This window comes from Gopherus flavomarginatus, chromosome 7 (genome assembly GCF_025201925.1).
Source record: "Gopherus flavomarginatus isolate rGopFla2 chromosome 7, rGopFla2.mat.asm, whole genome shotgun sequence".
NCBI classification, from domain to species: Eukaryota; Metazoa; Chordata; order Testudines; family Testudinidae; genus Gopherus; species Gopherus flavomarginatus.
Window position 1 is genome coordinate 61122403 of NC_066623.1, and position 23006 is coordinate 61145408.

Genomic DNA, 23006 nt, shown 5'->3' on the forward strand with positions numbered 1-23006 from the left:
AATTGCAGCAAGGGCAGTTAAGGTTGGACATTAAGAAAAACTTCCTGTCAGGGAAGTTAAGCACTGGAATAAACTGTCTAGGGGAGTTGTGGAATCTCTGTCATTGGAGATAAGAGCAGGTTAGACAAACACCTGTCAGGGATGGTCTAGCATACTGAGTCTTGCCGTGAGTGCAGGGGATTGGACAAGATGACCTCTCGAGGTCCTTTCCAGTCCTATGATTCTAGGAAACACAGAAGCAGCAGGGGCATAGCCACCTTTATTTATTAGGGGGAAGGAGCTAGAGTTAAAAAAATAATAGCTGTTAAACATTGCTTTAATCAGTAGTTTTGTGGCATAGCTAAATGTGTCCACTTTTAATAGACAGATGAGCTTCTGTTCCAAACCCTGTGTTTCCTTTATTTATTACTGCAATCCAGAGTCCCTACAAGCTCCCAGTTCCTACATCCCTGGGCAGTAACTGTAACCTGGAGGTAGAAGGTCTAAAGCAGAGTGCAAACTCAGAGATGAATGACGGAGCAACCAGCGTGATAGACGATATCCTAAAACAGAGAGGCAGCTGCTACCACAGTGTCTAAAATAAGAGGCAGTGTGAGAACTCCTTCAACCATCAGCAACAATAGAACACTCTTCACTAAAAAGTGATGAGGAAAAAAAAAAAACTGCCCCGAGCCCTGGGAGAAAGAGGAGAGAAAGTGCAGACCACATCATGCTACAGAGAACCCAGTCAACTCCTCAGGGATGGACAGTAATGACTAATGGATATAGGGTGGGGGTGGGCAAACTTTTTGGCCTGAGGGTCACACTGAGGTTGCAAAACTGTATGGAGGGCCAGGTAGCGAAGGCTGTGCCTCCCCAAACAGCCTGGCCCCCACCCCCTATCTAACCCCTCCCACTCTTACCCTCTGACTGCCCTCCTCAGAATGCCTGACCCATACAACTCCCCTGCTCCTTGTCCCCTAACTGCCCCTGCCCAGGACCCCCTACCCCTAACTGCCCCCCAGGACCCCACCCCCTATCCAGCCCCCCTTCTCCCTGTCCCTGACTGCCCAGACCCCTATCCTCACCCCTGCCTGGCCCCCAGGACTCCCATGCTTACCCCCCCATTCCCTGTCCCCTGACTGCCCCCCCACAACCTTTGCCCCATCCAACCATGCCCTGCTCCCCATCTCCCAGAACCCCCTGCTCCTTATCTAGCCGCCCAGCCCCCTTACCATGCCGCTCAGAACAGCATGTCTGGCTGCCGTGCCGCCCAGCCAGAGTCAGACACACTGCCATGCTGCTCAGCAGGAGAGTGCAACCCCACTGTCCAGAGTGCTGCCCGCATGGCGGCATGGCTGGAGGGGAGGGGGGACAGCAGGGGCGGGGCCGGGGGCTAGCCTCCCCAGCCAGGAGCTCAAAGGCCAGGCAGCATGGTCTTGCAAACTGAAAGTGGCCCACAGGCCATAGTTTGTCCACCTCTGATATACAGGATCAATCTCAAACACATCAGGAAGCAGCCCTATCCCAAGCAGATGACCAGATGACTCCCAGCTCTGACTCCCTGAGGTGCTGGCTCCTTTCAACTCTTTAGCAACACTGATAAAGCTTTATTGAGTGGAATGGTGTCAGTCTTGCCTCTCCACTTTCAGATGTCACTGGCCTTCCCTGGGAAACAGACAGGGAAAGCAGCTGCAGGACGATGGGGGGGGGGGGAGCAGAAATACTGTCACTGTGGCCCAACTAACTGCCTTGGAAAGAGGAATCACAATCTTCCTGGATGTAATCATTCCTCTGCTTATGTTCCTCTTGCACTCTGCCTTTGGAATACAGCTGACTAAAATTGAACCAGGCCTTCAACCACCCATAGCCACAGTTGCCAACTTTCACATGGTAAATAAGCACCCCAAATTCCACAAGCAGCCAAAAATCAAGCTAATCCCCATTTCAAAACAAGACCAAAACAAGCCAGTCCCTCTATGTGACTTACAGGGGTGTCACGTTTGTATAATTTTTGGTGGTGCCCAGAACGGGTCCAAGCCATGCCTCCCTCCAGCACACACACATCTCCCTAAGGGTCTTGAAGGAAGTTTGGGTGTGGGAGGGCAGAGGGGTGGGGCTCTGCGAGGGCATTTGGGTGTGGGCTCTAGGCTGGGGCAGGGTGCAGGGGATGGGCTCTGGAAGGGCGTCTGGGTGCAGGCTCTGGGCTGGGGCAGGGGTTTGGAGTGCAGGAGTGGGTGTGAGGGACAGGATCTGGGAGGGCATTTGGATATGGGATGCGGGCTCTAGGCTGGCAAAGGCAGTTGGGGTGCAGGAGCCAGGCTCTGGGAGGGAGTTTGGGTGCAGGGTCTGGGCTGGGGAAAGGGGTTGGGGTGCAGGAGGGGGCTCAGGGCCAGGGCAGAGGATTTAGGTACAGGGGGTAAGGGCTCTGGGGCAAGGCAGGGCCAGGGATGAGGAGCTTGGGATGCAGACAGGCTGCCCCAGGGCCAGGGCTAGGGAGGACTCCCCCCAACTCTCTCCCCACAAGTGGCGGTGCCGATGTAACGACGGAAACAGTGACCGCTCCAGATTCGGGATAGCTCAGGGGTTTGAGCATTGGCCTACTAAACCCAGGGTTGTGAGTTCAATCCCTGAGGGGGCCATTAAGGGAACTGGGGTAAAAATCTGGGGATTGGTCCTGCTTGGAGCAGGGGGTTGGACTAGATGACCTCCTGAGGTCCCTTCCAACCCTAATAGTCTATGATTCTATGACTTTGGCTGCACCAAGCATGCGCAGTAACCTTTGCTGTCGCCGCTGCCCTCTCTCTGCCCTCACTTCTGCGTACGATTTGCTGCCTCCTCTTTGGGGGGGGTTTAAAAGCACCAAGGGGGGCAAATCGCCGCGGGGGGGCTGCCAGGGTCTGAGCAGGGGGCAGAAATTTACTGGCCAAGGGGGGATCAAACTGCTGTAGGTAGCGGCGGGAGAGGGGCTGAAGGGGGAAAATCGGGGGTGGGGGGTGGTAGCCGGGGTTAAGCCCGGGGGGGGAGACGCTGCCAGACCCTGTGCGGGGACAAACCCCCCGTTTAAGGAGGGGAAGGGGGGGAACAGCGACCCCTGGGGATGAGCCATCCGCTGTGCTCGGAAATCTGGGGGTGTCGGGGTTGTGGGGGGTGCAGAGGCTGTTTTCGTTCTGCTCCCAGGACGCTGCATGTCAGCCCCGGAGCAGGGGGCGGGTTCCTGGGGCTGGGTCTTAAAGGCACAGACCTCCCAATTCCTACATTGTCAAAGCTTAGACACCGCAGCTCCTCTCTGTCTCACACAAGTGTTGCAGGGCTGTTACTGCTCCAGCCAGGAGGCTGAATGCAGTGAAATATTGAACAGATGCCCCCTCCCTCCCTCCCTCCAACTCTGCCTCTCACGTTTTGACTTTGTAAAAGCGTCTTCTGTCAGTTTCTATGTCTATATGAAATCACTGCAGCTTCTTTCTCTTACACAACGTGCTGAGTTGCTAACTCCCTCCCAGAGCCCACGTGTCTGCACCCCCTGCTATACCCCAGGTCAGAGCCTGCACCCCTCACTCAAACACCCAGCCCAGTACAAGGGCACTGTTTACAACCCGGGAGCTGCCAGACGGGCACTGTCCAGCCCAGCCCTGTGCTGCCATCCTGCTTCTTCCCCTTCGGTGTGGGCCCATGCTGCACCATGCTACCCCCCTGCCCAGCACCCCTCTGGCTCCCTACGCCCAGTGCCACACCACCCAGAGACCCCTCCACACACTCCTGCCCAGCACCCCTCTGACTCCCTACGCCCAGTACCACACCACCCAGAGACCCACCCACACTCCTGCCCAGCACCCCTCTGACTACCTACACCCAGTGCCACACCACCCAGAGACCCCGCCACACACACCCCTGCCCAGCACCCCTCTGACTCCCTACGCCCAGTGCCACACCATCCAGAGACCCCCCCACACACACCCCTGCCCAGCACCCCTCTGGCTCCCTACGCCCAGTGCCACACTACCCAGAGACCCCCCCACAGCCCTGCCCAGCACCCCTCTGGCTCCTTACGCCCAGTGCCACACCACCCAGAGACCCCTCCACACACTCCTGCCCAGCACCCCTCTGACTCCCTACGCCCAGTGCCACACCATCCAGAGACCCCCCCACACACACACCCCTGCCCAGCACCTCTCTGGCTCCCTATGCCTAGTGCCACACCACCCAGAGACCCCCCCACACACACCTGCCCAGCACCCCTCTGGCTCCCTACGCCCAGTGCCAGACCACCCAGAGACCCCCCACACACACACCCCTGCCCAGCACCCCTCTGACTACCTACGCCCAGTGCCACACCACCCAGAGACCCCCCCACGCGCCCCTCTGACTACCTATGCCCAGTGCCACACCATCCAGAGACCCCCCCACACACACCCCTGCCCAGCACCCTTCTGGCTCCCTACGCCCAGTGCCACACCACCCAGAGACCCCCCCACACACACCCCTGCCCAGCACCCCTCTGACTACCTACGCCCAGTGCCACACCACCCAGAGACCCCCACTAAACCCCGTGCCCAGTGCCCTCCCAGACCACTTCCCCACCTACTCAGAACCCCCCAACAGATCCTCTTACTGCCCAGTCACCCCCTAGCTGAAGATCCCCCACAGCCCTTCCACAACTGAGCCCCCCCACAGATCCCCTCACTGCCCCACCACCACAACTGCACAGTGCCCCGCACAGACACCCCACACTTCCCAGTGCCCCAACACACACAGATCTCCCCACGCCCCCACTGCCCAGCATCCCCCCAGACCCACTAGAGACCTACCCTCCCACATGCAGTGGTGAGCTGAAGCCAGTTCCCACAGCTCCAAGAACCGGTTGCTAAAATCAGACCTCCATGGAGAACCGGTTGTTAAAGGGCCAGGAGGTGGGCAAAGAACTCCAGTCCGCAGGCTGGACCCAGGACCGGCACTAGTGTTTTTAGCGCCCTAGGCGCACGGCCATTTTGCCATCCCGCTCGCTGATCCGCGGCTCCACTGGAGCTGCCGCAGGCATGCCTGCAAGAGGTCCATTGGAGCCTCGGGAGCAGCGGACTGTCCGCAGGAATGTCTGCTGCAGGTCCACCGGAGCCGCCTGCCACCCCACCCCCGGCAAAATGCCGCCCCCCAATAATCCTGGCGCCCTAGACGATTGCCTAGGCCACCTAAATGGAAGCGCCGGCCCTGGCTGGACCATCCTGTTGCTCCCAGGATTCCCAGCTGGGGAGGCTGAGGCTCCCCTGGCCCTTGCCCCGTTTCCCCCCACTGCAGCGTGTTCAGCCACCGACATCAGCTTGGCAGCTCAGCTGAGCTTGAGAGTGTTGTCCTGCTGCCGCTTTTTGAGAGGCCTGGCAAGGTGGCGGGGGTGTGTGTGTCCTGCTGCAAGCTCCAGGGCTGGCCAGAGGAGAGGGGAGGGGGCAAGCGGGGCAACTGGCCCGGGCCCTGGAGAGGCCTCCAGCCCCACCAGTATGTCTCCCCCAGCCCCAGCTCCCCACCCTTAAATCAGAACTTTTTATAGTGAACTGGTTAAGATTTTGGCAGCTCATCACTGGCCACACCCTAACCCCCAGCCACAACAGCCAGCCCTGATGGGAGGTGACTGTGTCTGCCAGGCTGAGCTGGCAGCACAGCCAGAGCTGGTCCTGGGGCAGGAAAACTCCAACCCCTTGGGAGTGGTGCAATCAGCCAGGCTGGAGCACAGCCTACCCAGGCCAAGCTCCCTCAGGACCCAGTTCAGCCTCTCCCCACCCCCTACTGTCCCCTGTGACTGGCCGAGACTGGCCCAGCCTCTGCACCAGTCCCAGGTGGCTCTTCTCCCGGGGAGGCAGGTGGGGCCCCACAGGTCCCAGGCAGTGGAGACAGCTCAGAGCTGGAGCATTGCTGGGGAGCAGGGCAGATCCCTGAGACATGACTCCCGAGATCCCACCCAGCCCACCCACACCCATTGGCCCCGTGGCCACCAGCCTTGCCAAGCGCTCGAGTGCGCGCGCGCGCACACACACACACACTTCTCTCTCCCTGCTTTCCTATCACTAATTATGTTACTACAGGATGAAATGTAGACATCCCATAAAATAGCTAGTTCCACACTGTTCTTCATACCTCAGATCACTGAAATGCAGCTTGGCATTTGAGATACTGTATGACTGTAGTACAGTTTGCAATATCACAGAAACCTTCCTCTCTCCAAGTTTACATCTCACCACACCCTTTAGCAATAACGTAAGCATTAAACAGGTTCTGAATCAGTCATCTTTCTTCCCAATTTAGTTTTAACAAAAATGCTGCAACATAAGTAGCTATGGGAGATGGCAGTGCAACTACTAGGTATCAATGGGGGAAAAGTGTGCGAGTAATGTCCTGGATATACTGGCATGGCTGGCTTTAGGCCAATTCAACCAATTCCACTGAATCAGGCCCTGCCCCGGTTCATTGTACCAGCAAGAGCGAGTGCGCTGTACTGGGGTGGTCCAGCTTCCCCAGGGGGCAATTTAAAGGGCTTGGGGCTCCCAGCAGGGGCTGGAGCGAGCCCTGCATCCCCTGCCCTATCTCCAGCCAACCATCCCCTGCCCTGTCTCCAGGCAACCCCTGCCACACACCCTTGCCTGAAGCCAGCTAGTCCTGCACTCCTCTGTCTCCAGCCCTGCCAACCCATGCCTCAGCCTCCTGTGGCCCTGCCTGAAGCCAGCCAGCCCACCCCACCCCACACATACCTATCTCCAGCCATCCCCACACCCCTTGCCCTGCCTGCAGCCAGACCCTTCCTCCAGTCAGACCCTGCCCTGCCTCCAGCCAGCCCCATGTCCACTGCTGCCCTGCAGTTCCCAGGGTAGTAACCCTGCACACCTGCTTCAATGAGGGGGGCAAGGAGCAGCTGGGACCCACACCTGTGTACACCCTAGGGTAACCAGACAGCAAGTATGAGAAATCGGGATGGGGTGGAGGGTAATAGGATCCTATATAAGAAATAGATCGGAAAATTGGGACTGTCCCTATAAAATCAGGACATCTGGTCACCCTAGTACACCCCCAGGGAGTGGCGGGCACCCACACATGTGAAACAGAGCTCATTTCTAGTTCAGACCCATCTGTTTAAAAAAGAACTTTAGGTAGGGTTAACATAAATCTCTATTTTCCCAGATATGTCAGGCTTTTTGGGTCTTAAATCGCCATCCAGGAAAATACGGACGTATGGTAACCTTATTGGTACAAAAAATACATACTGTGGCACATCTCTTAAATCAGAACTTGTTATAGGGAACCGGTTGCTAAGAAATGAATGGCTTTATTTTACACTTTTTTTTTTTTAGTCATCCATGACGGAGCCCCACCAAAAATGTTCAAATTGGGCCCTGCACTTCCTAAAGCCAGCCCTGAACACCGCCCTAGTGTGGGGGTGAGAGCGCCTCCGGGATCCTGACATCCCAGCACTTTACACACCTTCCTGGAGCCTCCCAACCTCTCTTTTACACAGTTCATTATGATACCTTGTCTTACAAACACCAAACACCATTACATGTGCACAAAGATAAATAATTCCCCTCCCCCCGATATATACAGAGCTGTGCTTCTGCATATAGTATCTATCTGGGATGAACATTGAGCTCCCAGCTCTTCAGGAATCAGTAAAGAGTCAGCTTCCAAGCCACATGTTGAATCCTATTGTAAACAATATGGGCGACGCATGAGGCATTCTGAAGCAAGAGATAACTGGTAAAGTTTAAAGAAGATGCAGAAAAAAAGCTTTTCTTATGTTTTGTTTATGTTGGATTTATTGTATTATGAATAGTAAGTATTGAATATAAAAATTTGGTAGTAGGGTATACAATGTTATAAGAAGAGATTATGCTATTACCATTATCCAGTCTATTTGAACAGTAGTATTTTGAATTAGTGATACTTCACAGAGAGAGAAAGAAGAAAGCTGAATTTAGAGAACAATTATTAACCAGATTCTGGGTTATTCACCAGCCACTTTGCTCCTGTCCACGGCACAAAGCACCATAAACCCAGTATAGTCTGGACAAGAGAATATTCACCTCAAATTGGCATCTACTACACTCCCTGCCCCTGTCTCCCCATTCCCAGTCACCACGAATCAGGATACAGCTGAGTGAAAAGGTGGCATGGCTGAAATATTTAGCAGGCAATTGAAAACTAGTATAGAGTACAATAGTCCTGAGAACATCACTTAATTCTGAGCACTGTGTTTGCAACGTGATGCAGGATGGGCCTGTTGCCATGGCACCATTGGCACCATTGTAAACTCAGTACTGACCTCAAGCCCCCTCCCATAGCAAAACGCCCTTGGACCTTTTCTGGATCCCACCAAAAAACATTAAAATCTGCTGCCCCAGTGCTACTTTCTTTCTACAGGAGACATGATACAGTGAAATAATTTCCCTACATTCCATCAACCTCTGCATCACACATTTTCAGTATTTAAAAGACTCTCTCATATTTATTTGTCTATGTGAAGTCTCACAACAGTTCACAAATTTTAGAATTGCCTTTTGCTGCATTTATCTTGCCTGTTAACTCAGCTCTTACAGTCCTATTTTCACACGTCATTGCTTGTGTATAGAAACTGATTCACAAATATTTAGTAAGTTTATTATATGGTGTCATCTTAGAACCTTCCCAAGTGCAAAAATCTTCTGCAACAATGAAGGCTTGGGCTGATGACCAGTGGCTGCAGAACTTTTGGATGGTCCACATTTCTGCATCTTTGTGCAAAACTCACCAAAATACAAGCTGCACTGACAGTGGAGAAGAAAAAACAACTGTACTACGGGGATCTGCAACACCAGATTATTATTGGTCAATCACTGCTCTCTCTCCTAAACTAAGATGGAATGGATTTCTTTAATGTAAGTAGTCACAACATATGGTTAAATATTTTATGATCAATATCCTGTTAAGAACTCAGCAGTCACAGATAATACCTGTCTTCTTTGGTAACTAGTATCCTGTCTGTTCCCCAAAACCAAAAGTGATCAGACAAAAAACTTGCATGCAGCATTCAGTGGAGGTGTGAGACATACCTGCATACCTACAACCATGGTGACAAGCTTGAGGAAACTCCCCTACCCTCATTCACACCCACCTTAGCATTTAGACAAATTCTAGTGTTGAAACTCAGATTGATATCTGACTGATATCCAAAATACTGAAGCAGACACATTTCATTGTCAGCCCCCTGAAGGAACATCACCCATAGTAAGAAGTGATCAGCTCCTACTATCTAGCCTAAAGAAATTCCTGCAGTCATCGGTTTACCCATAAACAAATCTACTGTTCTCCCTTCAACCAATTCAACCTATTGCATATTTTCTCTACAAAACCATTTGCTCACTCTTAAGTAAGCATTCTTATGCATGCATACACCCAAATTCTGCCTGAGTTAGAATCAGAGAATAGAATCATAGACTATGAGGGTTGGAAGGGACCTCAGGAGGCTTCTAGTCCAACCCCCTGCTCAAAGCAGGACCAACCCCAACTAAATCATCCCAGCCAGGGCTTTGTCAAGCCTGATCTTAAAAACCTCTAAGGAAGGAGATTCAACCACTTCCTTAGGTAACCACATCTATTCCTGACAGATTCAAGACTGTGAGCTAAGATCATCAGTGAAGACTCAGGAGTTCAAGCTTCCTGGAGTGGGTGAGTTTCCTCATTTTCTCTCTCTGTTTCCTTTTCTAACTCAGGTATTAAACTGTAAAAATGTAACTTACTTTGTTTAGGCTCTCCTTGTGATGTAGAGATGGGGATAGGGACATGCTACATCTGGGACAAATAAAGGTGTCAGCTTGAAAGTGCTGTTTGACTCATTCCATTGGGCACACAATGAGTACATTGATCGAGTTACACAACCACCCCTCTCCAGAACAGTAGAATTATCAGGGGGAGAACCCAGACAAGTAAGCCCAATAAATGAGCATACCCCAAGTAATGGGCAAATCTGGTAAAAGTACAGAAATACTAAAGGTATTCCTGGCTAACTGCCTGAATAATAAAGAATCTTTACAATAACTGTATAATCATTTCTTAAATGGTTTGCATGCCTGTAATCATGGTGATTTCTTTATTTCTATATTATCTGTGTGGTGTCTGTTTGTTTTTCTTTACTTTCTTAGGCTGATATATAAGTAATTTTGCTATGTGTAAAACAATTTAGATGCTGCGATCTAATTTCTTAGATAATCAAGTAACATTATGTTAGGATTGGTTAGTTTAATTACATTACAACGATTAATTAAAGACATTGCTGAGAATGAGGTGATACTGATATGTGTATGTTACAGGGGTTTCTCTATTTCAGATTCTTCAGATTTCCAGACAACGATTTTCTCCAAAAAAGTTGCACCAAGCAAAAAATTACCTCACTACACATAATGGCAAGTAAGTAGAATTTTTCCATGTGTTCCCATGGCGGGGAGGGCTAGCTCAGTGTTTTGAGCATTGGCCTGCTAAAGCCAGGGTTGCGAGCCTAATCCTTAAGGGGACCATTTATGGATCATGGCCAAAAGAAAAAAAAAAAAAAAGCAAGGCCAAAAAAAACTGTCAGGGACAGTACTTGGTCCTGATAGTGAAGGCAGGGGATTGGACTCAATGACCTAGTTCTGTGACATAAGTATATCCCCATATATTATTATATATTACATATTTTTTCAAAACCCATTATCTTCAAGCAACTCTGCTTGTTTTTTTAATTGACATTTTTTTGCTGCTACATTTACTGTCCTGAGTCACTAGGTCTATACATTGTTACAATTTTGTACTGATCTCCTTATGTCTGAGAACATTCACTCTTCATTGAGCAAATACAGCCAAAATTTGCAAGCCACAGATATTTCAGAATTATGCACATGCCTGCAATTTATTTAGGTCTGTCATGTCACTGGCCTATGAATGATGTATTGTTGATTTAGGTTTACCCTGCTTATGGGTTTGCAATGTAAATCGCTTACCTTATAACTCTGCCTTGAGTCTTATATGCATTGATATGCCATGTTTGCACTTAAGTAACTGTTTTCTCTTGTAAACAATTCTCAGGGAAATCTTTTGAAGAAAAAATTGCAAATGTTTTGGCATACATAAGGAGTAGCACATATCCTGAAGGAATGAATAAAGCAGGCAGACTGAACCTGCGTCGATATGCTGTCAACTTTTCATTGGAAGGTAAGGAATATTTGTTTTAAGATAGTACTGGCACATAACACAGGAAACTTCAGCCTGTAAATGTTGGTCATGATGTCCCAACACTGGGAGTATTTGGAGTGTTAACCTTACCTTCAATGGGACTGGAATTTGGATCTCTATTTTTATTAAAATTTTCCAGAAAATCTGTCTATGCCAGTGGTGCAACAAAAGGAGTGTGCTGTGCAGTTGTGTGAGAAATGAGTCTAAATTTTATTTAAAAAAAAATGATGACTTTGTTTCATTTCGTAATTATGTTATCCGGTCTGCTGCAAGCACCACCAACAATCACTATATGTTAAATGAGCAAAAACGTCTTACTATGCACCAGGGCCGCCCAGAGGACTCTGGGGCCTGTGGTCTCTGGTGGCAGGGGGGCCCTGCTACAGCAGTAATTCAGCTGTGGGGCGTCCCTCTGCCCTGGAGGAAGGATCCCCCCACTGGCGAAGACCAAGAGTGAAAGAAGCTCTGGGGGCCCGGGCCCCTTGACAGTTTTCCAGGGCACAAGGGGCAAGTGAAGGACCCCGCTTCAGGGGCCCTGAAAAACTCTCCTAGGGGCCCGTGTGGGGCCCAGGGCAAATTGCCCCACTTGCCCCCCCTCCTCTGGGCAGCCCTGCTATACACTGAAATTTCCCCCTTGTACTCAAGGCATTATGAACCAGACTGTATATAGATGTCTTTGATAGCCATATGCCTTTTAATTAATTAATGGTTTTGCCAATAACCACTTATAGCTTAAGTTAAACACTTTTCCCACACCCCAGCCCTGGCAGAAGCTACAAGGCAGCAGGGGAAGCCCCTATGCCTGACCCCATCTTCAGGAGACGTGCCTGGTGGGGCAGGAAACTCCACAGCACCCTGCTTTTAGTCCCCTAAAGAACCACAGGATCCAAAACTCCACCACGGCCCTGGGACTGGAGGAGCTCTCACTCCCTGGTATGGCCGTGACACAGGGACAGAGCTTCTCCAGTCCTGGTGCTGTGTGGGACAGCAGGGTGGGTGGGAAATGAGCCAAGGAGTTGTGGGCCCGGCAAAATGGTGGGGAGCCCAGGTGTAACATGGCTGCGATCCTGGGGAAGAGGACGAAAGGGATAAGGCCATAGGTAGTGTAGCCAGTGGACAAGGTGGGTAGGTGCCCAACAATTGCTCTGTCCCAGGGCCCAGATAAACTTTAATCATCCTCTGTGCTCCATCTTCTATGATCAACAGAGGGGAGATTGTTCCATTCAGCAAAAGGAAGAAAGGTTGTCGTTGTGCATACCATGAAAGAAGCCCTGCAACTCTTTAAAAGGTATCATGACAGTCCAGAGGGTGGACATCTAGGAATATTCAAAACCAGGAATGCGCTGACATCAAAATACTATTGGCCAGGGATGACAGAAGACATTGCCAATTGGGTATGTACACTAATGAAACAAAATGCTGATGAATGGTATTTACAATTGAAATAGAAGTTCAAAATGAATGAAAGAAATATAAAAGTATATTTGGTGTGCAAATGTGAACTCTGTTCCCTTGTGATACTATTTCCATAACGAAATGTTCATGTCATCATATTGTTCCATCAAAAACAGGTTGCACAGTGTCTGACTTGCCAGAAAGAGGGAAAGCAATCAAATCTGGATACCACCTTGAAAAGCATAAAGGTGAATTTTTGAATCAGACACGTTATGGTTTATCATTATCCATGGTTATTTCTGCAATACAATGAGGCTTTGATTTTGAAACAAGTTCAATGCATGTAAGTGGCACAGCATAGTGCAGCAATTACCTCTAATACGCCTTCGCACTGGGTGGGGATATTTCTTCTGCTTTACTCTGTTATTGTTTTCAAACACTCATTCCTGTACTTCTTTTTGTTTGTTTATTCTTTCTTTCTTTCTCTTCTGCATTTAAAAGTGGGATTTCATTTGGATTCTATAGCTGTTTTAACCATATTACATTGTGTACTCTGCTTCTGACATATGGGTTCATTGAGAACATTTAGTAATAAACATGTGAAGTATGACTGCAATTGATACCCTTGTATGTAGGTCACTCGGATCTGGGAATTGGTGGGAATGGATTTAATAGGACCGTTACCAGTAACAAAGGATGGATACCAGTATATACTTACAGCCATAGATTATCTTTCAAGATGGGTGGAAGCCTTTCCACTTAGAAATAAGTCGTCAATTGAGGTGGTACAGATCATGTTCAGCATGATTCTTCGACGTGGATGCCCACAGCGGATACTGACAGATCGTGGTGCAGAATTCAATAATAAGGTAATGATTTCTTTTTTTCTGGTTATTTGTACTGTGTACTCAAAGTCACTGTCAGGTCACCCATAGATCTCTAACAACCACCATCTTTTCTTTTTATATATATAAACTGCTGTTGGTCACCATCAGTGTTGCTATAAAATTATTTTTCTTCATATCTAACAAAGAAACGAACAACTACTTGTTTCCAAAACAAATATGAGAAGACAGTTATGCCTGTTGCTAATTACACTTAAAAGTAGTGGCCCATACCCAAAGGAAAATTCCTCTACACAAGTCTATATGTACGTTTATGGTGTAACTTTTTTTCTTTCAGCTTAACTTGTATGTTTGTAATAAATTAGGAATAGAACGTAGCTTCACCAGTCCGTACCACCCAAAAACCAATGGCTTGACTGAAAACGCTAATAAATCCATAAAAAGGTAAGTGAATGGTGGGAATCGTACAGTAATAATGGCAAGTAGAATGTGCTATACTAAAAGATGCAACTCCCAAAAAAATCTTCAAAAGCAATGTGTTACATGGAAATCTTTTTTTACATTACGTATTACACCTTTTTGATTGTGTCTGATCAGTTTCAAACAAGACCGTACATGTGACTTTCTTTTCTTAAACAATCAAATCAATGTGCCTTTGTTACAGAGCACTGCGGAAGATGGTTGATAACAATGGGAGCAATTGGGATAAATTACTTGAACCCATTTTGTTTTCTTTGCGAACTAAAATACATGCAACAACAAAATTTTCACCTTTCCGACTAATGTTTTGTGATGACGCAGTGTTTCCAGAAGATGTCTTAGATAATTACACGGTAAGTTTATGTTATTCCCAGCACCTTTCATGTACATATGGCATTCTGTGTGCCTTCATTTTACTAATACAACCACTTCTCCATTTGTTTACAAAGATCCCAGATCTGGATATGTTCGGGGAAGATTTCTGCAAAGAGTACAGCATGAATATGAAATCGAGACATGACGCTGACATTGCGCTGGCCCTAAGTAACATTGCTAAAGCACAAGAAAAACAACAAAGACATTATGCTAAAAGAAAGACTTCTAAATATGGGGAAATAACATTTGAAGTTGGGGACTCTGTTCTGTTACTGAATGCTAGACAGAGAACAAGAAAAGGAGGAGTATTGGAATCTAAATATCGGGGACCATACAAAATTATGAGTGTTGAAGGTAAGAGAGTGAAATTACAAACCATCTCAGGGAAACAGTTAGGAACCATGTACAGTATTGCACACTTAAAACCAGTAAAAGAACCAACAACATTAGCTGCTGAAAGCACATCAGAGGGAAAAACTGGAACTGAAATTGGAGTTGGTGACAGTGAACCAGAAACACCCACGGAAGAGATTAGAGAAGTGGATGGCACTGTATCTCTTGACAGCAAAATGGAAAACATAGAGGTCACAGCAATAGAAAAAGAGGAATATATAGGGCAAGATGTGTCAAACAATGATACAAGTGATGCTGATGACAGCTTTGATGACATGCTTACAGAGGAAGTGGAAGACAAGCAATGGTTTCTGAAAGGTAATTGGATACCGCACCTTTGCTAAACACATTAACATACTTTATAACTTGAACTATATTACAGGTTTTCATGTACAAAGTGGCGGTATTGACAGTATTAAAGCAGAGAAAAAGGAAACTGTATTACCATGCATGTAATACGTGTTAATATTTTTTTCCTAGTAAAATTGTTAATGACCAGCAAACACACAGAGAGACTAGAGGCCAAAGTGAGAAACATAAAATTATATGGCTCTTCATTTCATTGCCTGAAACCAAGAAGCTGGATAAGTGATGAGGTACATTTAAGTACTAGTAAACATGTATTTGATGATGTGATTGATTACTCAAATACCATCGTAATTGTGCTTTTCTTCCATCATGTGTTGTAGGTTATTGATGCAATTTTGAGCTGTGTAGTTGAGAAAGCAGATGGAAAGGTAGGCTAGTTACTGTGATACATGACACAATACACTGATGCACTAAATAAACAATCACGGGAAATTTATGACACAACATATTTAAGTCCAAATGCCCTTGAAATATCAACACACACCCGAACTTTCAACATTTCTGTGTATATACTGCTGGCAAGCATTTACTAAAATGTATTTGGAGGTGCATATCGGATATACAATAGAGGGCCACATTAGTTCTGCTGTACAGTTCAGTGGATCCATTAATTGAACACAAGTATGCGAACAGCTTAGTCACTTTTTAAAGGAAGTAAGACAGAGCACATTGATTACAAATCATTTTGTTTCTATAGGACTCTCTTACAGATACATATCTGCTTTCTAACACTAAGGATCCGTTTCATGTCTGTCTATATTAAATTCATTATGTTCTTGACGTGCCACAATTATTAATGCAGTAATAGCTTTGTTGACTGTCAACAGGTACAAGCCATCTCATCAGTAGTTTCCACTGCCATTCTCTCAGGCAGAGCTACACAAATGAAAGTGAAGGTAAATGTTAACACACTTTCCTACATAAAATGAAAAAAAAACAATTTCAGTCACTGAGTTAAACACAGTGTGACACAGCAAATACAATGATATGTTTGATGTGGGGGAATAGTCTAATAGTAATACATGTAATGAATTTGGGAAATACAATATAATATATATCTCATGGTTTGCCTCACTGGAAACTATACTTACATTTCTAATTTCTTTTAAATAAAAACAGAGTGAATTACTTCAAAATGATATATTACTGCTTCCTTACCACACACCAGGTCATTGGGTTCTTGCGGTAAGATGGTTTGTATTTTGCTTCTGGATTATGGGCAATAAATGTGGCAATAAATAAGAGATTTGGAACACAACTATGGTAGTGGTGATATAATTTCCCGTGCTGCGGGTTTTCAGGGAGTTCAGTGCATGCAAAGGAAAGTGGAATGTGATTGTTAAAAATAAATTTATACTGTCAATTTACATTGTTCATGTAACATGGAAGAATACATTCTGTAAAGAGTTGATTGATTTCACAATATGCTTATATGTTGTGTGTTACTGTTACATTACAAACGAAAATATGTTAATTTCATACTGATTGTTGATGAATTAGTATTAATTTTTTGAAATAATCACATTACTAATACATTTTATGAATATATTTAAACTTACAGATAGCCTTGATGAAAAAAAAGGAATTGTTAATAATTGACCCCTTGTGTGATGAGATCAGATATGAAAGAACATGCCTGAGGAATTGGAGGTGATTTATTAGATACTTACTTTCACAGTGGACACTAACTGTTCCATTGAAATTTTTTTAAAGGGAATGTTACAATAATGGGAATAATGTCTTCCTATTAGCTACAAATGAACATTGAAACAGCATGTACTTGTACTGAATGTGCTTAATAATGGACTTTGAGAGAACTTGTGTGATGTGACTCTGGGCACCGACTTCACAGAATGTGGACACACACGAAACAGTAGCATGTTGCATGATTGAGAATGTGTTATTATCAACATGGGGTACAGCAACTCAGGTGACACACTGTGTAAGTGTGAGACAATAATATGAAAACAAGTGTGTCTGTATGTGAGCAATAAGTCATTCCAATGACTAAGTAAAAAGCGAGAGAATGGATTTTTATCTATGTCCAGAAACCAGAGTGGGAAATAACGGAAAGCAAAGCTCATTTATACAGTCTGCTAATGTACTCTCTAACAATTTCAGAAACTTCATCAAACGATTAACTAGTAAATCCTCATCTGATTGGAACAGTAAAATTGTGGAGCATCCCAGACAAAGTGATGGTCACAACTATGGACCACTCATCTTAAAGGTATTGAATACCAAATTGGCATTATTATAGGTTATGTATGTTTAATTATCCATGGTGAAAGTAAATGCCAGAGATTACCAGTGGGCACTGCACTGGTGTCCTTGCCATTGTGGATGGTGGTGGGCTTGTGACCACAAGAAGGGATGGATTGTCCAGTGGCAGGTGCGGTGCTGGGGGACCAGATTCTACCATCCAGCTCTTCCGGACAGCTGCTGTTGCAGTGGCCAGGAGCACCAGGCCCTTGTAAATCACTGTAACCCAGAGCCCCTTTTGGTCCTCCACAGTAGGCAGCCCTGCCAGGAGCATTTAACAGCATTGCCATACCGTATGGCAGGAACGCAGATGCGGGGGGTAGGGGATAAAGGGGGCAGTGCTGTTAAAGCATAAAGCACTGCCACATCGGAAGTGTAACGTCAGCCATGTATGGTCTGGAACCAGTGGCCAACTCTTACCGGTACACTGGACCAGCCCACTTTCACCTATGGTAAGTATGAGGTTTATTCTAAATATCAGTGTTGTTAGTTTGCAGAAACATATTTGCAGCACAAAGACATCAGTACGGTGGAAACAACACAGAAGGCTAATACTGCGTTTAGAAGACATATAGCAATTCTTCTAATGAAGGAGTCAGGTAATTACTTTCTACCATGTATTGTGGACTCATTAGGCACATGTGAGGATAACATGAAGAGTGGAATTATGTCACATAACAGACAGTTATCATAATAACCCTAAAGTGGGATATCTCACAGGTTTGCTTCTGAAATGGTGACTATGAATCAATAATATCTTTAAGTACACAAAAATTTGAATGGGGTGAATGATTACTATTGATCGACCAGTTAAATGAAATTTGAATTTTTAGATACAGGTGTAGTAAAGTTAAAATTTGAAAAAAATATTCCAAAAAAAGGAAAAAAGATATGTGTGTTCAAACCATTGACTGGATTACAATATTGACAATTAATACATCAAGTTTAGCATTTTCAGTGTTGGTCGTAACGTATTCATCATTTCGTAATGCTATATTTATTTTTAAGAAAGCGTGGAGGACTACTGCATATACTGCAACCTTATCGACTGTGAAAAAGAAAGTGAGGATTGCACGATGGTAAGAAACATAGAATTACATGGGAAATATATGCCATAAACTGCGTAAGGATCATGATTCTTGTAAAAATTACACAACATTAAACATTTTCTTCATGCCGATAGTTATATATTAGGTAATGTTCACATGTGGAAGGAATAGGATGAGTCAATGCAAAGTATGTATAACGTAACTTCTGTGATTTAATTTCTTAATTCTTACTTATCAAAGGTCCAGTGTGATTCTTGCAAGAGGTGGGCACATATACCATGCATTACAGAAGGAAACAATCAAGAAAACCTGACATATGAGAAGAAAGAGTACAACTGCAAGACATGTGCATAGTTCACTTCATTAACAAAAAGAAAAAAGGCAATAAAGAAAACCCATTGTTTAACTGCCTCTTGTTCAAAACATAATGCAACCCAAAGAAATATATTTCTATGTATACAATAGATTATAATAAATGTTCTTGATGTTAAATAAATAATTCTCTGTATTTCTGTCCATATATATAATGCAAACTATAAAATTTTAAAAGTAATTTTGAAAAATGAAAGTGGTGTCATCATAGGAGTGCTCCATACCCCGAAACCTAACCTCCCTTTTCATGTATTCATACACAAGAAAGCGAAAGAGCGTGCTTCGATCACCCAATAGGTCAATTTGGCCCATTAGCCAGGAGGAAGCAGATCCTGAGTGTTTTCGACCACAAACTCCATCCCTCCCGATTTGCAACCATCCCCGGACCAGTGACAGGTGCCTCGAGCAGCCATGTCATTGGAACTAAACAAGGAGGAAGCCAGTGGAAACAATGAAAGGGGCCACTCTGGTTATCACCTTGGGGTCAGGGGTGTGCCCTGTACCCCCAAACCTTACTTCCCTTTATATGTATTCACACACAAAAAAGCGAAAGAGCATGCCTCGAGCAGCCATGTCACTGGAATTAAACAAGGAGGAAGCCAGTGGAAACAATGAAAGGGGCCACTCTGGTTATCACCTTGGGGTCAGGGGTGTGCCCTGTACCCCCAAACCTTACTTCCCTTTACACGTATTCACACACAAAAAAGCAAAAGAGCGTGCCTCGATCACCCAATAGGTCAGTTTGGCACATTAGACAGGAGGAAGCAGATCCTGAGTGTTTTCGACCACAAACTCCATCCCTCCTGATTTGCAACCATCCCCGGACCAGTGACAGGTGCGTAGGCAGCCATGTCATTGGAACTAAGCAAGGAGGAAGCCAGTGGAAACAATGAAAGGGGCCACTCTGGTTATCACCTTGGGGTCAGGGGTGTGCCCTGTACCCCCAAACCTTACTTCCCTTTATATGTATTCACACACAAAAAAGCGAAAGAGCGTGCCTCGAGCAGCCATGTCACTGGAATTAAACAAGGAGGAAGCCAGTGGAAACAATGAAAGGGGCCACTCTGGTTATCACCTTGGGGTCAGGGATGTGCCCTATACCCCCAAACCTTACTTCCCTTTACACGTATTCACACACAAAAAAGCGAAAGAGCTTGCCTCGATCACCCAATAGGTCAATTTGGTACAGTAGCCAGGAGGAAGCATAACCTGAGTGTTTTCGACCACAAACTCCATCCCTCCTGATTTGCAACCATCCCCGGACCAGTGACAGGTGCGTAGGCAGCCATGTCATTGGAACTAAACAAGGAGGAAGCCAGTGGAAACAATGAAAGGGGCCACTCTGGTTATCACCTTGGGGTCAGGGGTGTGCCCTGTACCCCCAAACCTTACTTCCCTTTATATGTATTCACACACAAAAAAGCGAAAGAGCGTGCCTCGAGCAGCCATGTCACTGGAATTAAACAAGGAGGAAGCCAGTGGAAACAATGAAAGGAGCCACTCTGGTTATCACCTTGGGGTCAGGGGTGTGCCCTGTACCCCCAAACCTTACTTCCCTTTACACGTATTCACACACAAAAAAGCGAAAGAGCGTGCCTCGATCACCCAATAGGTCAATTTGGCACATTAGCCAGGAGGAAGCAGATCCTGAGTGTTTTTGACCACAAACTCCATCCCTCCCGATTTGCAACTATCCCCGGACCAGTGACAGGTGCATAGGCAGCCATGTCATTGGAACTAAGCAAGGAGGAAGCCAGTGGAAACAATGAAAGGGGCCACTCTGGTTATCACCTTGGGGTCAGGGGTGTGCCCTGTACCCCCAAACCTTACTTCCCTTTATCTGTATTCACACACAAAAAAGCGAAAGAGAGTGCCTCGAGCAGCCATGTCATTGGAACTAAACAAGGAGGAAGCCAGTGGAAACAATGAAAGGGGCCACTCTGGTTATCACCTTGGGGTCAGGGGAGTGCCCTCTACCCCAAACGTTACTTCCCTTTACATGTATTCAGACACAGAAAAGCGGAAGAGCGTGCCTCGATCACTCAATATGTTAATTGGGCCCATTAGCCAGGAAGAAGCAGATCCTGAGTGTTTTTGACCACAGACTCCATCCCTCCTGATTTGCAACCATCCCTGGACCAGTGACAGGTGCATAGGCAGCCATGTCATTGGAACTAAGCAAGGAGGAAGCCAGTGGAAACAGTGAAAGGGGCCACTCTGGTTATCACCTTGGGGTCAGGGGTGTGCCCTGTACCCCCAAACCTTACTTCCCTTTACACGTATTCACACACAAAAAAGCAAAAGAGCGTGCCTCGATCACCCAATAGGTCAATTTGGCACATTAGACAGGAGGAAGCAGATCCTGAGTGTTTTCGACCACAAACTCCATCCCTCCCGATTTGCAACCCCATGGACCAGTGGAGGAAGCAGATCCTGAGTGTTTTCGACCACAAACTCCATCCCTCCCGATTTGCAACCCCATGGACCAGTGGAGGAAGCAGATCCTGAGTGTTTTCGACCACAAACTCCATCCCTCCCGATTTGCAACCCCATGGACCAGTGGAGGAAGCAGATCCTGAGTGTTTTCGACCACAAACTCCATCCCTCCCAATTTGCAACCTCATGGACCAGGCGGCAGCAATTCCTGAGCAGGAGCACAGATGGTTTTCTTATGTGACAGAAACTGCAGCTAGTTGCAAAACGGGAGGGTTGCTCAAACTGACGTTACACCGGCAGCAGCGAGCTCCAGGGAAGAGACCTCACCTCTTCCTCCCTCCCGCCCCGGGAAGCACACTCACCCTGCACCACTGTCACTGCACATGCTCCTAGGGCCACTCTCAGGTCCAGGAAGTCCCCTTGCCTCTCTTACGGTGGGTGCCAGGCTGGGGGGGGGGCCTGCCATCACATGTGGCCTCCTCCCCTGGTGCTGCCCCTCACCAGAGCCTCACTGGGGGAGGGGAGATGGGGCTCCCCTTGCCCAGCATGGGGCAGGAGCGGTGGCTCGGGGGCACGGGCAGATACTCACCAAAGCCAGGGCAGCTGCTCAGGTTAGTGAGGTCCGGATGTCTCCTGGCCAGAAGTGCTGGGGGAGGGGAGGGGAGGGGAGGGAAGGGCTGCCAATCATGTGTGCACTTCCTCCCATGCAGCAGCAGCCAGCTGCCTTGGCCTGATGCCGCTCTGGTGCTGTAGACTAGCCTTACGCAGCAGCCGGCAGTGCAGGCAAGGGACAGCAGGGCGGAGCGGCAAGGCAGCCACCAATTTTATCAGACAGGGACACTCTGGGGCCCGGGGAACGTGCACGGGGGGCGGCAGACAGGGGCTGGGGGACGCTCCAGGCAGGACTGGGAAAGAGACCTGGCTCAAAACATTTGTGGAGCCCAGCCCCCGGCCCTGAATATTCCTGGAGCCCAGGCGCCATGGGTCACCCCGGGTGATTAGATCCTCCTGGTGTGCAGTCTGGGACAAACCTGACTCTCTACCACCGTTGCTCCGGCTTGCCGGGAGCCGATTTAAAAAAAAACAAAAAAAAAAACAAAAACAAAAACGCAACAAGCCAAACAAGCAACTCAGAAGCCAATTAAGCCAAAACCAAGCCCAATTTCTGCTTTTTTTGCAAGGTTGGCATGTCTGCCCGTAGCCCGTCTTTCCTTTTCTTTAGTAAGGCACCACAGACACATTAGAAGATAAAAAAATCATAGCAAACAGTAAATATTTCCTCATTAAAAAGACTGAAATAACTCAGCCGACAGCCTCCCACTGAGGATCCAAACAGCCCTCCCTGTCTTCCTCAGCCCACTGTGTATATACCAGTCACTCACCTCCCTTCTTCCTCAGACCCCTGCAGTCCCACGTGGGAGTGTTTGCCTGCTTGTTTGTTCAGAGTTCTAGCGGCACAGCTCGGCAAAGAGGCAGGAGAACAGAGGGTTGGACTGCAAGGGACAGAGAAGAAACAAAGCAGAGGGAGGCGGAGAGAAAAAACAGTATAAACAGAGTAATGGAAGAGAAATGCACTGAGGGCCCGCCTACGTATTTTAGTTTCGTTTCTCCTGCAGAGTCTTAGGAAGGAACTTCCTTATGGTCTTTTCCTTTACGACACACATCATAGATGATTCTAACGGATATATTTGCAGTGTAAAACTTTCATCAGGGTTCCTAGCTGTTGGTACATGTGTAGCCTATCCTCAGTATGACAGACAGCAACAATTGCCTGCCAAAGACAAATCCATCCAAAACCACTATGTATCTAGTCAAGTTGCAGGGTTCTTGA

At 47.0% G+C, this 23006-nt stretch overlaps 2 protein-coding genes across 15 annotated transcripts in view; one reads left to right on the forward strand and one right to left on the reverse strand.

Moving 5' to 3' along the window:
- Positions 1-22793, reverse strand: part of LOC127055794 (2-5A-dependent ribonuclease-like) — an 821333-nt gene extending 798540 nt beyond the window's left edge. For 5 of the 7 annotated variants that reach the window (XR_007775624.1, XR_007775623.1, XM_050963154.1 and 2 more), the window contains exon 1: positions 22558-22792. The gene's annotated coding sequence lies outside the window, so the exon portion shown is untranslated. Of the gene's footprint in view, positions 1-21764; positions 21838-22557 lie in introns of those variants that run through there. The other 2 variants (XR_007775625.1, XM_050963158.1) reach the window with 2 other exon arrangements.
- On the forward strand, positions 8634-18834 carry LOC127055814 (sentrin-specific protease 1-like). 8 transcript variants are annotated; one of them, XM_050963245.1, is made up of 18 exons: positions 8634-8870; positions 9600-9660; positions 10319-10398; positions 11053-11178; positions 12406-12593; positions 12771-12842; positions 13230-13883; positions 14104-14272; positions 14369-15005; positions 15168-15283; positions 15377-15424; positions 15884-15952; positions 16176-16241; positions 16618-16706; positions 17178-17286; positions 17809-17917; positions 18327-18397; positions 18608-18834. In XM_050963245.1, the coding sequence occupies exons 8-18, from the start codon at positions 14117-14119 to the stop codon at positions 18719-18721; spliced, it is 1584 nt and encodes a 527-aa protein (XP_050819202.1). In that variant the 5' UTR covers positions 8634-8870; positions 9600-9660; positions 10319-10398; positions 11053-11178; positions 12406-12593; positions 12771-12842; positions 13230-13883; positions 14104-14116; the 3' UTR covers positions 18722-18834. The 8 variants fall into 8 exon arrangements, with proteins under 8 accessions (XP_050819202.1, XP_050819198.1, XP_050819200.1 ...); XM_050963241.1 differs by having other exon boundaries at positions 9600-9704; positions 13230-14272; XM_050963243.1 differs by having other exon boundaries at positions 10302-10398; positions 13230-14272.
- Positions 22794-23006: the final 213 nt, after the last annotated feature.